We start from the raw sequence: 17,856 nt of genomic DNA, 5'->3' as shown, positions 1-17,856 counted from the left end.
CATCCGTAATTGCACACCACCTGCCTGTAAACAAGTGAGAAATGAACACGCACACAAAGCATGCATTCCCATCCTTTTATTTGCCGTGAATGTGGTACAATAGCATCAATGTGGAAAGTAAAGTGGCGGTTTTCAGAGAGGACATGGGGAAGATAATGTGGAGTTCTGCTGGGATCAAAGTTGCTCATTGTTTTAGGCAGGCAGGCAAAAAAATAAAAAACCAAGGGACGTAGTGGAGTTTGGCTCAAGTGACAAGTCTGATGTAAAGCTGGTTGGTCTACTTTTGCATCTCACGTTATATTCAGATATAGTGTAATATGTCACAGCTTATAACATAAAAAGGCTGGTATTGTTTTTTATTTTTCACCCAAAAGACAAAACATGGAGAACACTTTTTTCATTTTTCTTTTACACCAGGAAATAAAAAGTAGAACGGCAATTAACAGGTTTATGATTGTTGCTGTCACCGTACTGTACTCCACTTCTGCCTTTATTACTGTTCAGATCAGCTGTATTTAACAAGTGATAGCAAAACATTAGTGTTTAAATACTACTTGAAACAGTTTAGAGTGAAGGTTGAGGTTCCTTCCTAAGACCCCGCCTCTTTTTGCTCTGTGCTCCAATAGCACATACCAAAAATGGGCGTGGCTTATGAAGGGCCAATTAAAGAGACTTGTAATTTTTTATTCATCATGATTTCAATAAACATAATATAATGGTTGCACATCAAATATTGATTGGGAAATCAATTCTAAATTTGAATCACTTGATTTCTCCATTTTTAGAAAACGGAATAATTTTTCATTTCCAAGTCAAATATAAAACCAACACCACTTTAAAAGTAGCATTCCAACCTCACGGATTCTGCACATTTTATGGTCCTTTAACAACAGGTGGATTTTTCACAGTTACATTTCACCATCGAAATCATGTTGCAGGTCAACTTTGGCCTCACTCTGTGACGAGTTAGTTGCTGACACAGTTGATAATTCACATATTGAACTAGCGCTTCATTGGCGACAAATTCAAAGTGAAACTGTGACCCTGGTCCGTACACAATGGCAACCAATTAGCTGCAAAAAGTTCAAAATGTTTCTTTGATAGCGTAACTCAAATATAGCGAGTTAAGAGGTTCACTGCTTAATCACAACAAATATGTTCTATCAAGAGCATATTTTCATTAACATAATAATTAAGCTCCCCCTAGAAAGATACTGAAAATACAAAAAAAACAAGATTAGAGCAAAGAAGGGAATACACACCAAACCAAAAAAGGCACCTCTGAATCTTCTCAGGTTTCCATTCTAATACCAACATCAGATCTAAAACAGAGCAAAAACACTTCTTACAGTACAGAAAGAAAAAAAGAAGTGAAGCAAAAAAAACAGCCATCTTTACAGCTGCTCTCCTCTCTCAACAAGGAGCTCCTCCACACAGCAAAGTGCCTCCTGTTAATGTTCAATGTTCTCACTCACAATGGCACTCACTTCAGGTGTGCAAACCATAAACTGTACAAGAAATGAAACTATATATATATAAAAAAAATACCATTAAGCAGTGTGGAAACAGTGATCAGCTTAAGATTAACGAAAAAACAACATTTGAATCATCATATTTTTTTTTATCTTACAGAAAGTGCTATCAGCCACCAGCGAAGAGAACCAGTGATCAAAATGATTGAAGCTTACTGTACCGATTGCAGCCCAATGTCACGATACAATTTAAAAAGGCCTTTCATTTCAAAGACTTCAAATATTCCTACGAGTACTAGTTTGTGTCTGAAATTTTTGGTCAACTGTGACTAAAACCAGTTCTCTCAAAACACCTGGAATTCGCAGTCTTGCTAAAGCTTATTCTCTTACTGCAGTTAGAGTGGCACAGTTTGATGCTTCTAAAGCCTCTGAACACCCACACAGGAGTTTTCAGTTATTCTGGCTGATTAGACCTCTGCTCAGGTTGAAGTTGGGCTGGAGCTTTGATGGGAATTTCGTCACAAATTTCGAATTATCTCCAATAAGAATGATAAAGGAATCATTTGTCCCGCCCTAATAGGTGCAACAAAGCTAACACGAGACTCAGCATGATGTCACTCAATCACAGTATCGAGCCCGCACAGTCCTGAGCAGAGGTCTAATCAGCCAGGTTAACTGTAAACTCCTGTGTGGGTGTTCAGAGGCTTTAGAAATTCCAGCATTGCACAAGATAACATCTGCGGTCACCCGCCGAAGCATTTTGCAGATGAGTGCCAAATCTTTGTGATCTTGAAAAGCGGTTATCATAGAGAAATCAGCTTTTATGTATCGTGTAGTGCAGTGATACTCAACTTAAAGCACTTGGGCCAAATAGGGTGCCAGGTGGCCCACCAACCATTTTCTAATTCACAATGAAACTAAAGTTATTCACACTGGGAATGTTTTTGTTTGTTTATACCAATAAGTAAATGTTCAATAATTGACTGTTAATTGGGAAGTTGCATATTAGCATTATTATCATTGATCTGTGCAGTGCGCAGAAGTGGTGACACTTAATTTCTGCAAAAAGTTCCTGTACATCAGACTTGCAACTGGATTTGCCTCTTGGCAAAAAAGGGCGAGGACAGAAATTTGAAGATTGCCAATGAAAAATTCACAGATGAATTTGCCTTTATTTTGTCAGCTCAAACCCATCCTGAACCAGTGTTTAATTAGCCAAATGACAATTACTCTATGCAGCATTCCTGCCTGGTAGCACTGCAAGAAAGGAGACAATTACAACTTTAAAGCAGGCCTATTATGCCACATTAATGAGCCTAATTTCTGTTCATTCAATCTGATATATAATAATAATGATTGTTTATTAACTGGACCCTGGCCTCCTGTTATTTTGCAAAAGTTGAGTATGTTGTAGAGCGTTGTCAACTTCAGAGAACTGCTTCAGCCTTTCCCTCGTTGAATTACCAACACGAAAAATATAGTTTTGCATCGCCAGTTAGTTAAAACATTTAGCTTTTGAGGAATAGTAAGGAAGACGAGAGTGTGAATCCATGATTCTTCGTTGGCATTTGTTGATGCTTTTTAGTTTTAGAGAGAAAACTTTAGCAGTCATTGGCTTTGGCAGTACAATAAGAGCGATGTTTGGCTAGCAGAAGGATTACTGTTGCCATTTGACTAACGAAGCTTTTAGCAATGACTGAGGTGTTTCACACTTCAGACAGTCTCGCTCTAAAGTGTATTTTTGCCAGATACCGACTAGACACGTTGACTCAGCTAAAGAAGAAAGAAAAGCAGAAATTCTTCATTGTTTTTTTGATTTGCAGCTACTTCATTTAAACAGTTAGAAATTAACTTGTGTGCAGCGAGTAACAGACCACCTTCAACAGGCGACTGTGATAAAGTTACAAAAATGGTCAGCCACTGGACCATTCTGGCCGAAGCTTTTTTCGCTGGTTCTCCCAACAGAGCAAATCAGCTGCCTCACTACATGCTACAGATGAAAAGGAAAAAAAAATATTTAATGAGAAAAATTTACAAAAGAAACATCAGTGATTGAGAACTACGTTGCACAAGTTTTAAATGAACCAACAAAGAGAAAAAAGACAAATAACGTCTTGAAGATTTTTTTTTTTTAAATAGAGTAACCATAATTGTTAATGTGTTTTTTTTCTACTGTATGTCTTCCCATCGATAAAAAGTCGGGGTAGAGGGCAGGGAGCTCCTCTAGGAGGCCGGTTTCTTCAGATCCCGGATCTGTTTGATTAGGTAGGTCTTCTCGTCGTTGAACTGCTCGTCGTCCATGCGGTCCTTCTGGAAGTTGCTCAGGAAGTCGATTAGTTTGGTCTGGTTCTTGAGCAGGATGTCGATGATGGGCTGCGTCTTGTTGGGGTTCGCTACAAAAACCTGAGGACGAGAAACAGAGGAGAATTTTACCTTGTGTGCATACTGTGTCAGTTCATAATGTGATAGAATAACTAGGTTACATTTTTCCTGCCTCCATGATGGCAAAGTTTGAACCCCTCCATGACATAGGATAAAACATATCCTAGATTTAATACATTCTATATAGATTTCTATCTCAAATATTGCTTATATTTACTTCCTAATGGTGTATTTCTTTTCTCTCAGATGGCTAAAATTTGCCATTATGTGACTGGCCGACGATGGAAACTCAAATGATACTTTCTGGGTGAAACACCACCTTTGTACAGTCCAGGAGGCATGACTCCATGGACTAAAAAGCCTAAATAGAAGCCCCTAATATAGGTAGGAAAACTTGATTACAGTATTGTGATTTCTCTACTGGCTTTGTGCATCAGCTGATAGACTTTGTAAGAAGCTAGTCTGTTATTTCATCTATAGATTAAGAGAATACACAGAACAACAGAGGCAGAAATTGGATTTAGTGGCATCTAGTGGTATAGTTGCAGGTTACAATGCCCTTGTCTCCACCAGTTTCAAGTGTGTAGGTGGCTGGAAAAAACCTGAAGAGCCTCATCTACAACCAGTGTTTGGTTTGTCCATCATGGGATACTGTAGATAAATGGCGATTTAACATGGCAGACTCCTTAGCAGAGGATAAAAACGGCTTATTCAAAGGGGATTTTACACTAATGAAAACATACCTATGGATATTAGACGTTTAACAGCACTTTCTGAACTGAATGGATCCATATTTGCTGTTACATGCATGGGCGTGGTGTTTTTACCTTGAAAACGTGGAAGGCTTCAAACTGGATGTTGGGACTCTTGTCTCTTAGCAGGTTCATCATCAGCTTGAGATTCTCCGGCTTGCTGATGTAGCGCGTCATCACCGTGAAGTTATGTCTGTCCAACAGCAGCTCGCCCAGAAGCTGGAGGGAGGCATGGTCAAAAGCAATGAGACAATTCGATATTAGAGACATCCACTAGATTCATGTTTCTTGAGTGTGTATACATTTTAGAGACGTTCCAATACCATTTTTTCCTTCCCGATAGCAATACCTGAACTTTGCGTACAGCTGATACATAGCAAATGGGACACTGCTGGGAAGTAGCAGGGTCCGTTTCGGGGCTAATAAGTTACGTGTTATCGAATCGCGCACGGACTAAACTTAAGCCTGATAGTGGTGTCAGGGGTCCAAAGGTGGGGCTGGTAACGCCCTCTATTGACTTGGGGAGAACGTTAACTACCCTCTACTTACTCTGACAGTGACCCCCGACTAAACAGTAGGAGCTGGTAGTAACACACAATCCCTCAACGGCTTCCCACCCACAAACACTGCTAGCCGAAGCAGTACCAGCTTAGCTGGTCAAGATCGTTACAGTGGTCGTTTTTTCTCTACGCCAGTTTGTAATAATTACATCCTTTTTAATGTACACAGTTCTCCTGAATAAGTGCAAATTGAATTCCCATTTGAAGATGCCGTCTTGTGATATTTATAGTTTCACAGTGAGTCACAGTGTTGGGTCACATTTTTTTTAAGACTAGCTTTAATGATTATAAATCAATGTATGAGTCAGAGTCAAACCTTTAGAGACTGCCTCTTGGTGACGTAGTTCTCAGAATGCAGCAGCTTCTCATAGTCTGCAAACACCTACAATTTTAAAAGAAACACACCTTCATTATACATTAACAGACCAGGGTGGAATTTCAGACATTAGGCTTGTGGTTTAACATGTTTAGTTAGCTAAACCAGCTTGCCCATTTGCCACCGGGGAAACACCATGCAAAATGACCACAACTACAACTCCTTTGTATGTGGGCATTCAGACGAGTAAAAAAAACATGCAACAAAGAGGAAGTGGATTCTTCTGCCAACTTCCTACAAACTTTCAGAAAAGACACAAGCTCTGCCACGTAACGTCATCTTGCATTTAACCATTAGAATGACTCTTACACTGAGTTTTATGTCTCTTACTCTTAATCTGAATCTTATTTCTTTCTTACCAAACTGACTGAAGGAGGGTAAGTACACCTTGCCACAGTAATCTGTTATATATATTAGGTATATCACAGATGCTAAAATCTGTCAAAAACCAATGCACTGCTGTAAATGTACCTGTCAGGCCATCAGAATCTCTATTGAGGCCCTAGCACCGACCCGACAGGCTTCACAGAGACATCTGTCAACACACAACGTCCAGGTAAAAAGGTAGTTTTGTGGGGGGTTTCTTCAGCCTGAGACCCCTGGAGGGGCCCTAGCTTATGAAAGGGACCCCTCTGCCTGGCGAAACTGACAGCATAGAGCTGAGCTTTGTATCTAGACCAGTTGTGACACTGAGAGGGCTTTCCACTGATTCAGTTTTCCTGGAACTTGAAGTGGATTGGTCAGAACCTTGTTTCTTACTATCCATGTGAACGCCTGCGTGTGTGACCAAAGTGTGTTCAACAAGACAAACCTTTTTTTTTGGATATGTGACTGGACTATTGAGCGCTATTGAGCGGTTATATATCTGTGTGTTTTTTTCTTCTCTTGGGGGTTCTACTGCTCAAGCAGTCATTTAGAACCAGTGTTTATGTTTATGCCTCCAAATAGCACTCAGCGGGCTGATGCTGCGTGACATGCGTGGGAGGTGGGTGTGTGTGCGTTGAATGGATGTGGTCTGGGGTGGAGCAGAGGCGTGATGCAAGTTAAAAAGTTCCACCTGGCGACGCTGGTTCAGAATAAACACAGCAAACCTGCTTTTACATGTGTGGTAGCTATTAACAGTCATCCATCATGTGTTTTCCACACTACTCCTCTGCAGGTTAGAGCCACAGTGTTGGGAAATATCACTCACAGCATCGTAGTTCTGTTCGAGGTATTCAGCCACAAGCACTTTGTGTCTTGTCAGGAGATCCTGTGAAGAAAGACAGACTTGATTTATGATTTATTTTTCCATCAGATAACTTAAACAAAATGGAAATGCCCACTTTCTGTACAGTAATAATACAGGTAGAACATACTCTACTTATTTATTTTGTAATACAAATGCCTTTTTGTTTCAACTCATCAACAAACTTTGAGAAGAAGTTAAAAGTAAGAAACTCTTGGAGGATTCAGACTGGTATAAGTAAAGTAAATACTTCAAAAATTGGTGATAATTCATTCCAGTTTAGGGTTTTCTTCAATAAACATGAAATTAAACCTGAGGCAACCTGTCTTAAAAAGGCCGGCTCAACCAAATTAAGAGCAAAAAAAAAAAGGACAATAATCGACCTCTAGTTGTGTCTAGCCATGCATTTAGTTGTGGCTTTATTAAAGGTTTGAGGTACAGGATGTGTTTCTAAGATTTGTCTAGTTTCTGGAGGGAATTGGGCTTGATTTGTGGTGGTTACAGATTTTTCAATAACAGTGTTCCTGTTACTTCGAGCACACTGACAACTATCCACTGACTACTTGCTTAATAATACCTGCTTTCAAAAAAACCTTCATCAGTTAAACGCTCGTCCTACAGAGCAGATGTGGTGAAAAACATTTTCTATTGTTTCGTACAGACTAGAACAGGAAAACCCGAGGTACCTTGAAGGTGGCGAAGGCGTCGGAGGCGATGTCGAAGGTGGACATCTCCACGTAGTTGAAGAAGCTGTTGAAATGGTCAGAGTGAAGGACTATCTTGGCGAGTGGCTCGTGGCGGATGCACTCCCTCAGCATGATCCCACAATTCAACGCTACCTGAGGTGTCTCGTACCTTCGAACACACAGAGAGTGTGAGTACTTCTGTCACCTCTTAGGCAGCAAGACAGTGTACTCTGTGTGTGTGTGTGTGTGTGTGTGTGTGTGTGTGTGTGTGTGTGTGTGTGTGTGTGTGTCTGTGTGTCTGTGTGTGTCTGTGTGTGTCTGTGTCTGTGTCTGTGTCTCTCTCTACCCTTTCAGCAGTATAAAGAGGACCTCTTGGTGGGAGCAGAAATATTCGACAGTGGGGCTCCTCGTCCCAATCTGCCTCCTCAGGATGTTGTTAAAGATCTGACACACATCCTTCTTCCCCTGGAAACACACACACACACACACACACACACACACACAACATACATATTAGACATTAAACAAGCACTAAGTACTGTCCCAGTCCCAAGTCACAAATTGATAGAGTTCATTTCAACTCTCTTTCTTTGAGATGTTTCTCATCCTCTACAATGTACAATGGCCTATCATCACTTTGGAGCCTAAAGCCACGTCCACATTTCTTAGTTAAAAGCCAGTTTAAATATAAAAATTCACAACACACAGGACTTAAACCGCGGTCGCCCTGGAGGAAGATCCCATGATTAACCCACTCATCCACCACCTCTTTCTTCTGAAGTGGAGTGAGCACTTGAGGGTGTCACTCTTACTTTCACCCCTTTTTGAAAGCAGAAAATATGTTCCTTTTGCAGCTTTAATCATGAGGGAAGGCACACTGCTTTATGTTGCAGATCACTATGTGGTTAACCTGTGGCGTGATATCAAAGCCAGGGACCTGTGTACACCCTCATGTCCTCACCTCGAAGTCTATGACCTGCAGGTTTTCTACCAGCGATATCAGCAGACCACTGTTGTACAGCTCCTGGGCCAGCTGGGCCACGGTCTCGGTGTGAGGCTCCTTATCGTTGCTGCCGTACAGAATCTCCTTCATGGACACCAAACACTTGGACACCTCCTCAGACGCCTGGAGAGCAAGAGTTGGAGGAAGAGGAGGTAAATATAGAGGAACACACATGCAAATATTGATCAAACATTACGGAAGAATCATCCTGGTCAAGAGGAAAAAGGAGAAAGCTGAACTTGGCTTTGTGTGTGTGTGTGTGTGTGTATGTAAGAGAGAGAGTGTAAACTGTCTTGACAATTAAGTGTCAGGAGATGACAGGGCCAGGCTGTTCCATGTTCTAATTTCACAGAGGGCTGTCACCCTTGGGCCCCTGGACACCCAGGCACGCACGCACGCACGCACGCACACACACACACACACACGGGAACATACACACACATCTACCTTGTCTGTCTTCTTATCCTGTTTGACCAGGATGGCCATGTTCTCCCTCAAGGTCCTGACGATGTCCGCCGGACTCTTGTGGGATTTACCAAACAGCGGCATGATGGGCACACACTCGCCTTGGGACCTGGGAAACACAGCAACAACACACACAAACTCAAAAACTTGTGTAAAACATTTGAAAGGTTTAATTTGCCAGGAACAATTTAACTTGTGTTCCATTTCGAAAAGAACAGGCAGAAATGTGATGTGAACACAACACAACACATAATAATCAATGACAAGCTAGATGCGGTAGACAGTTATAGACTGATCAATATTGAAGAGTTTTTTTAAATTATTTAATAACTTTGATCAGGATATGTACTAAACGGGATCAGGATATGTACTGAAGTTACAATTTATAGTTGAAAAAGTCTGAGCTGGAGTCACAGTTATTAAATATAAATAAAACCACTATCTGTTGATCTTGAACTCCCTTCCATGAACAGTCAACCTGTGTCTGATTTCAGCGGAAAGTTTAAGGCTTTTCTATGACAGATTTAATGCAGTATCCAGGGATATAATGAAACACTCAACTCACGATTCGATGCAATTCACTATACTGGGTTCATGATAAGATTTTCTCAAAGAAATTAGATTAAAGACAAATTATGACTGAAAAATATTCCTTTGTTTGTCTGATAAAGTGATATAAATCTAAGAGAAAATAATATTTTTTACATTTTTTGTGTAGAATCCTTTTTTATTTCTGAGGTAGGGTATAAACTGCAAGACAACGCATATTTCCTGTTCTTTGTAAAAGTGATATCTCTGCACCACAATATAGCTTAACATTTACTACATAATTAATGTACAGCTGACTAATATTATGGCACACACATGAGGAAGTAACATAGGTTGTAGAAGGCAGTGTGCTGTTGGTGTCTAAATGCTGCTTCACAGGTTTCTCCACCCTGCCACATTATGTTCTGAAATTTAACACTAAATACAAAGAAAATGGTCAATACAAAATCAAAAATTCAGAAGCCAATCCCAGTCTTTTACTTGCTCTCTTTCTTTAACCAGTCGGTATGGCAACTCAACAAAAGGCCGCTGAGAGAGACATATGCGTGTGTGTGTGTGTGTGTGTGTGTGTGTGTGTGTGTGTGTGTGTGTGTGTGTGTGTGTGTGTGTGTGTGTGTGTGTGTGTGTGTGTGTGTGTGTGTGTGTGTGTGTGTGTGTGTGTGGGCGCTAGGGTTCCTCTAGCACCTTAGAGACACATTCCAATGTCATCTCTAGTCTACATGAGCAACTGCAGCCCTTTTGACACCAGACTCCTCAGACAATCAAAGTCAAAAACTACAAGGAGGAGTCAGAAACCTGAACGCCTCACTGATGTCTGAATGATTTTGAAGGCAACATTTTGATTCAGGTCAGTTTCCTTACAGAAAACACATATTTAAATGTATATTTAAAGTTTAAGCATATGACAAAATGATGGGACCTATTGTACACTTAAGAACTGATCTTACTTCTTTACAAACAACCTAAACCTGGATCAGCTTAGCAGCAGTCTGATTCAGAACCTGAAGTTATGTACAGCAGCTTGCATTGTCTTGACTTTATATGATCCATGTAATTTAGATTTATTTTATAATATCTGAATACTTGAGGTTGTTTTTTGCCCTGGTACTGTCAGAATGTCAACAGAAGGTGCCAGGGTTTGGTCAGGGAGTGTGTAAGCATTTAAAGGATCCAGGAGGCAGCAGCGGCCTTCACAATCCAGGCCAGGTCAGGAACAGGCAGAGAACTTGTGACTGCTAATCCTCATCTGGGAATGTAAAACCCTCCTCCCCCCCGCCCCTTAAATCTACCTTCATTCCTCACCATCCACCTCCGCTACCATTCCTCCTTCCATCCACTCCATCTTCGCGTGCTTCTTTCAAGCTCGACCGCAATTCATCCATTTGGCCTCCCCTCTCCTCCACACCCCTTCCTCCCCTAACTAAATACATTTACTCAAGTACAGTATGTAAGAAAAATGTTTAGGTACTTGAGTATAGTTACCTGGCAGACAGATTATTATATAAAACATAAATATAAATCAACTAATAAATCATGATGCTTGATTATACATCACAGGTGTATAAAGAAATAAATCTTAGCTCCAACTTTACCAGCTGCAACATCAAAGTGATGAACACATTCATTCATCAGTCATTATAATCCAATGGAACGGGCCATGCTGCACTTTTATGTTTGGTTGTATATTTTGATGATTTTGTACTTTTACTTAAGTAAAGTAAAAGATTTTGAATATTTGACTTTGTTTACAATGTGGTATTACTACATTTACTTACAAACTGTACAAGATCTGAGTACTTTAAGCCTATGTTTAATTAAATGCTGCAAAGGTTCTCACTAAATGTGTGTCCTCAGCCCGGTGGAGTCGGGACAGTTAACACAAGAACAGGGAGTTAATAACTGAGACAGTAAAAGAGCTGTAGGTCTGTAGCGGAGAGCATTTCCCCGGACAACACTAACTAAAGTGGTCAACCCTGAGCTGCGCAATGGATTTATTACATCGATTTTGCTCCATTCGAAAAATCTAATTACATGACATGAAACCCAACATGCTGCCCAAATATTAACAACGTGAGATTTGATGGGCCACAGGGCAACAGAGCAGCTGCTGCAGCTCACAGCGCAGGAGCACACACACAGATCATTTACAGAGATGTTTGCGGAGAGCGTGAATTTAACTACAAAAAAAAACCTGTAAAATATAATCCTTCCACATATTAAGAGCGAGGCTGATTTTCATAATAAAGAATATGCACAAGAGGGTTCGTCAATGCCCGCAAAACCAAGAGAAACAGTTTGAATTGGAATCACAAGGTTTTCACCTGACAAAGACAAAATCTCAGCTGAGTGAGTTCACTTCCCTCGACACTGGCTCGCAGTGCTCAACCTTCCATTTCTGGCATGAAGAATTGATTTTAATGATAATGTAAAAAGATGCCAGCTTATGTGCTTTCAAATAAGTCTTTTTCAGTCTGGGGGCAGACGGCCGATTCACATTTAACAAATGAAATCACATGGAACAAGATGCCTCATGACATCAGGGAGACTCAAAAATACTTTGTCCACGAGCTGCTAAGTGCACAAAATATTTCAGTCAGGCTCCATCAGGAGGTCAACTTCAACTCAAGGAGCCAAGTTCTTAACACTTCTTAACACGGGACAGATTTCAAGTTTTTCTTCTTGTTCCTACAGTTGGATGTTTGAGCTTCACTGTGCAGAATTATGTATGTGTAAACTTAGAAATTAACTAAATTAGCATATTCATAGACTCTGTAAGGAGTAGATTACTTTTGGAGGATTTTAAAGTGGAAATTATACTTTTTAGCAGAAAAACCATATCAGACACACATTATTGTTCCAATATAATGTAATATATTAGATAATATAATCTGTCTGGAGGGGATCTTTAAATAACTGCCACATGGCATTTCTACTTTTTCCACTGTGTTATTAATGTGACTAAATGCCTCTCAAAAATACCTGTGGAGGCGGTTTAGATGTTCACATCTTTATTCCGTCTATTTAATTAATGTCAAGATGTAAAGTGGGTGTGCAGTACACATTTGAAGGTAGCTGACTGTTTGTCTGGAAAAAGTAAAAAAAAAAAAAACACACAACACTTCTGTTTCCCTTTATCATCATGTTGTTACATGACGCCTACACAACTTCGGTCTGGTCAATATTTGTCAAAGGATAAGCAGGCAATGAGGAAGTAGTTATCAAAACAGGGGAGCGATATTGCACAAGCTTTCCTGCTCTTTAATCCAATCATTTATAGCTGTGTCAGATAATAAGCAGTTAGAAGTAATATTTCCACTGCCGCTTGGCCTCACTGCTGCAGCTAAATGTTTCTGATTATTAAAGAATACTTAAAGGGTCCCTTTTAATCATCTAATAACACCTCTGAATCCTGGAAAAGCTTAGGTGACTGTGAAGCCTTCATTTTCACTTGTAGCCTACTTAAGACTGACTTAATGTTATGTAATGGAATTAATCTGGTGCCCAGTGGGCCTGAACACTGCTAGCTGCGCCGCTTAAGTATAATCTCACATATAAGGCTCCACATTGCCCCAAATATTAATTTTTCAGCTTTAATTAGGAGAGCCCAAATTAGCCTTAAATAAAGATATGCAGGATAAAGGCTACACTGGAATAACAATTTCTATCAGATTATAAATACATTCATTTTATTTTTAGATATGAATTCATGTTCAAGCTGTTATCACCAATATTTTAAGTGATAAATAGAGTTTTATTCTTATTTTGTTTTCAATTTCTCCTGTAGGTTCCTGGAAAGACAACTTCATTTTGTCAGTTTTCTTTTATTATATTTTCCACACGGCTATCAAAAGACATACCCTAACACCCTAATTTCTGGCTTCCTGTTGGTCAAAAAGAAAAATTGGATACGGCAAATGTTATATCCATGTGTAAAAATATACTGATTTATTTTACAATTCATAGCTGCACTTAGTTGATGACTGAATAAACAAATTAATGAAAGAGCTTCTAGAGCTTCCACTAACAATTATTTTCACGATCATAATCTCTTTGTCTGTGGAAATGTCAGGGGCTGAGGATACTCTATCTAGTATCTCATTCACTGCACACACTCTTGACTGAAGCTGAAATTGGAAGAATGATGACATATTTAAGCTTTAAGCAGATTATCTAGAAGCCTGACCTTTGCTGCGACATATGGCCTTAATGTAAAAGCAGACATCTAAAAGAAAATACCCTTCACTTTCATCGTTACTAGACCTGTGCTGAACAGTCGCTTTGTACACTCTGAATAATTTAAACTGTCCTACACAACATGCATTAGCGCTGCTTGACTGACTGTAAAGTTTGTTGATGTGTGTTCTCGAACTCTACCTTAAACTGACAGTATGTTCTTCCACATATTGTTCAATTTCTTCTCTTGTTGTTCATGCACTACTTTAAAAAGGACCAGTGTGCAGGATTTAATGGCATCAAGCAGTGAAGTTGCAACCATTTGAATACAGCTCAGCCTTCCAAGTGTGTAGGTGAAACTACAAAAAATGGCGGACTCCGCCAGAAGAGGATCTGTTCCCTCTGCAGATAAAAACAATTCTTATTTTCAGGTGATTATATATGAATGAAAACACACCTATGGGTATTTTATTCCATTTCTAGATCCTCCTAAATGTTACATACTGGACCTTTAAAGCACACACTTATGTTTTTATTCAACCTTTATTCAAAAGCTAAAACAATAATTCTGCCATTAATGAATGAACTGTCGAGACTGTTCTGTTAGTCAGGTCCCCTGCCCTCCTCAGCTAGCACAGCTGTCTTTTCCACAAGTAGTGGGTGGCTTTGATGACTAATCAAAGTAATTCCAGCGTGGCACGATAGCAGTCTGTCGCACCTACATGTCAGTGTGACAGCAATGGTACTGATTTTATATTCTACAGACCTGGTAAAAAACTAATGAATAAGCCTTTACACACAGCTGCTAAAGCTTCTGAAATAGAAAATTATAGGGAAATTGCTCTCCACACATGACTGATGCCATTAATAAGTTCTGCATCAGATAACATGTAATACCTTCTTAAATGATCAGATTCAGATTCAAAATATAAATATAATTCATCATTTCTGTTTGTGCACTCAAACCTATTAAAGCGTCGCAAATCTTTTTCAATAAGTCACGAAGGCGTTCAGCAATGTGACGAATGCACCGCCTTTCAGAAAGGAAGAAAGGTGGCTGCTGCCTCTAATTTGACAGCATTTCTACGCGTCCGCCTGGAATGCAGAAGCAGCCATTCACCATGTAACATAACACATACAACTGGAATTTAAGCATTCAAGGAGCAAGGAGGAGATTTAACCGTCAAACACTTACTCAGCATTAATGATTACTGCTGGTATAAGCTGATATGGCCTTTTTGGAAGAGTGTGTCAAAGAGAAAGCAAGGCCGTTTAAACTGAATGAATAGAAGTAAAATTAAAATGACAACAAAGCATAGCAGGGTTTATTTCTTACAAGGAAAACCAAGCTTTTCAAGCACATTTTAATTTAAAGTCAAGACCTACAGATTGCACTTGAATGACTTTTTAAGAGCTTTAACTCCAGGTAATCAAATTCAAAACCTTTCAACGCTTTTAAAGTCCAAATTTAATCTTAAAAAGTAGTTAGATTGCTCTTCCTTCGCTACAAAGCCAGCTCCCAGAGAGAGAAATGAGGATCAGAGTGTTTGATCACAGCCCGTCTCGAACTACAAAGAGCAGACGTTCACAGGGAGATTGTCCTCTCCGAGGCAACCCGGGAGGAACGCTCCCTGAAAAGGACAAACATCAGCGCCTTCATGAGATTGATAATGAGGGGAAAAATCTCATCTCTTCTTAACTTTGAGTGGGAAAACAAAAGCAAAAACAAACGCAGCTGGAGCAACCTGATATTACTACGAGCCCTGATGCCTGCCTGTATCTGATGCACTCCACTGAAGCATACCCAAACCTCCATCACCATAAAGATTCAGTTATGGCTCTGTGCTGTTGGCTGTGTCAGAGTAGCCATCACCTGCTGCTACATGTCCAAACACTTTGATAAACAGCATCATGGCTGAGTGAGGAAGATGTGCAGCCCACAAAAGAACATCAGCAATCTTTTAAAAAAGCAGTTCAGTCTGCAAGGCAAGCTTTCTTTCAACACGGCTTTGACCCTAACCTAAGCATGTGACTGGCAGAGCTTGTACCTAGGAAACCAAGTTCAGGGCAAAAAAGTAACTAAAATAAAGAGTTTCAAATATTATGCTAAACATAAATGTTATAAGATCCATACTTTTAATTCTAAAACTAAATATAAAGTAACCAACCTGCTGTACATCATACCAGCTTATTACTACATTCAGGTCCTTCAACAGCAGCCTCACACACACTGACAGACCTGGACTATATTGAATAAGTACAATATCTGCTACCATGTACAGCTGCTCCATCAGGAGAATGTGTAGGGGGCTGTGGTTACGTGCAGGGTCAGCAAGGGTTAATATTGTGAACTAGTGACAGACAGGCCTGTCCTACCAGGATATGAGAGCCTACTCTATCTAATTCTGGTCTGTCTATATGTCAAGGCAAATGGAGGGAGCCAGAGGAGCACAGGATGCTGGGCAGTTTAGCTTTCAAAGTAAAAGCAAAGAGGCGTTAGGAGATCTTAAACACTCACAGGGCCAACGTTTAAAAAAAACAACAGTTTCTATAGTTTCGGTATTCTGTTTATTATCAGAGAACTAAGAAAGGCTATGATTAAGGATTTCTTTTTGTAAAGCATAAAATCAGTAAATAGAGTCTAATCCTAGCATCAGTACATGGCATAAGAAATGTTAAGTATTTTGAGTCACAGCATTACTAATGGATTCAGACTGTGGCTGTAAAGTAAAACAATGCTCAACTCTGTTATACCATACAGCATATGAGCCATGACAACAACACCTATTTTAATATTGATCAATTATTTCTTCAAATCATCAATTATTAGATCTAGAAAATGTAAGAAAACAAATAAAGATGCCCATTACAGTTTCCCACACACCAGACAAGGTGATACCTTGAATTGCTTGTTTTATGTGTCCAACACTTTAATATTCAAATATATTACATTTCCAGTTATAGGTTATAAGTCACTTATAGCTTACTCACTAATTCCGTTTTAAGATGCTGGAACCAAAGCGCATTTACTTGATAATTATCTTAAACGGTTAATCAATTAGCAAAATTGCTGCCGATTAACTTTCTGGAAGTCAACTAATAGATTAGTTAATGATCAATAGTTTGTTATTCAGCGTAATTCATAGTTTCAGCTCTAGTTAGCCGTTAGACGGGGTTTACTCTGAAATACGTGACCGGAAGCTGCACTGTCTTCATTCCGGCTAGCCTGACGCAGGTCGTCTAAAGTAAGATAGCAAGGAGGAGGAAAAAAAACAAAACAAAAACAAAAAACCCACACTGTAAATGTGCTGATGAAGAATTAAAGAGCCGGGGAACGACAGGGGGATACGAGGTCGCAGCGCAGACGGCAGTAAATCACACATAAGGCCGCATAAACAGTCCCAGACAATGTGGTTTAACAAGGCTACACCCCTCTCGCCTCCGGGCTAAACTCCCTTTTTGTTTGACAGATTTCCAAAGCTAATCACAGTTGTCTGCATCATTTCAGAAACAACTGCTCAAAAAAAGGACATTGGGGAGGTCTCTTTTTTTCAACACAACACACATTTCTACGTTTCAACCCCGGGTGAAGTTACACAGACTGTCAAGGGCGATAATATCTCACCATTGGGATAACTACAAGCTACTGCTGCTCGACAGTATGGGCTAGAAATGATACCTTCAGTGGGAAGATGTTTGGTGTGGGGTATCTCTGGATGTCTTCACCGCTTCTGTCCCGGTTCACAGCGCAGGCGAGCCTCTCGGATAGGCGTCTGGGGTCACGCCAGGGTTGTTTGTTAGCAGGAAAGTCCGCTAAAAATGTGTGCGATACAATTTATAATGTGTGGAATCTGTTAAGAAGGCAGAGCTGAATTCCATCTGGTCGCTTTCCAGTCGTCTGTCAAGCTAGCGTGAAGAAACTTAAAGACGTCCGGTGCGGACTTTCACAATAAAATCCCGGCGGACCCTCATCCGTTCGCACTAATGGAAGAAGAAGTGTGCGCGAGGTTGAAATTCAACCTGAAATGGCTACTTGTGCTCGAAACACCGCCTGTATTTATAAGTTCAACCAACAATGGCCCTAGCTGTACACTAATAGGGTGTCACGCAGACTAATTTGCTTTATAGAGAAAAGGACGTCACTTCCGATAGTAGTCCGGCTCCCGTGTGCCAACTTGACACATCTGTATCTTTCCAGCCGCGGCTGAGT

General features: G+C 40.1%; 1 protein-coding gene and 1 long non-coding RNA gene across 2 annotated transcripts; one reads left to right on the top strand and one right to left on the bottom strand.

Moving 5' to 3' along the window:
* Window positions 1-61: 61 nt before the first annotated feature.
* cab39l (calcium binding protein 39-like) lies at window positions 62-17,637 on the bottom strand. The gene is made up of 9 exons (XM_051427400.1): window positions 17,326-17,637; window positions 8,907-9,033; window positions 8,418-8,582; window positions 7,803-7,921; window positions 7,457-7,625; window positions 6,735-6,794; window positions 5,483-5,548; window positions 4,682-4,825; window positions 62-3,875 (listed from the first exon to the last, which is right to left on the bottom strand). The coding sequence occupies exons 2-9, from the start codon at window positions 9,006-9,008 to the stop codon at window positions 3,696-3,698; spliced, it is 1,005 nt and encodes a 334-aa protein (XP_051283360.1). The 5' UTR covers window positions 9,009-9,033; window positions 17,326-17,637; the 3' UTR covers window positions 62-3,695.
* LOC127378519 (uncharacterized) lies at window positions 4,158-7,529 on the top strand. The gene is made up of 2 exons (XR_007888064.1): window positions 4,158-4,238; window positions 7,432-7,529. It is a non-coding gene; the product is annotated as an uncharacterized LOC127378519 (long non-coding RNA).
* Window positions 17,638-17,856: the final 219 nt, after the last annotated feature.

This window comes from Dicentrarchus labrax, unplaced genomic scaffold (genome assembly GCF_905237075.1).
Source record: "Dicentrarchus labrax unplaced genomic scaffold, dlabrax2021, whole genome shotgun sequence".
Lineage (NCBI taxonomy): Eukaryota > Metazoa > Chordata > Actinopteri > Moronidae > Dicentrarchus > Dicentrarchus labrax.
This window is presented reverse-complemented; position numbering and strand designations above follow the sequence as displayed.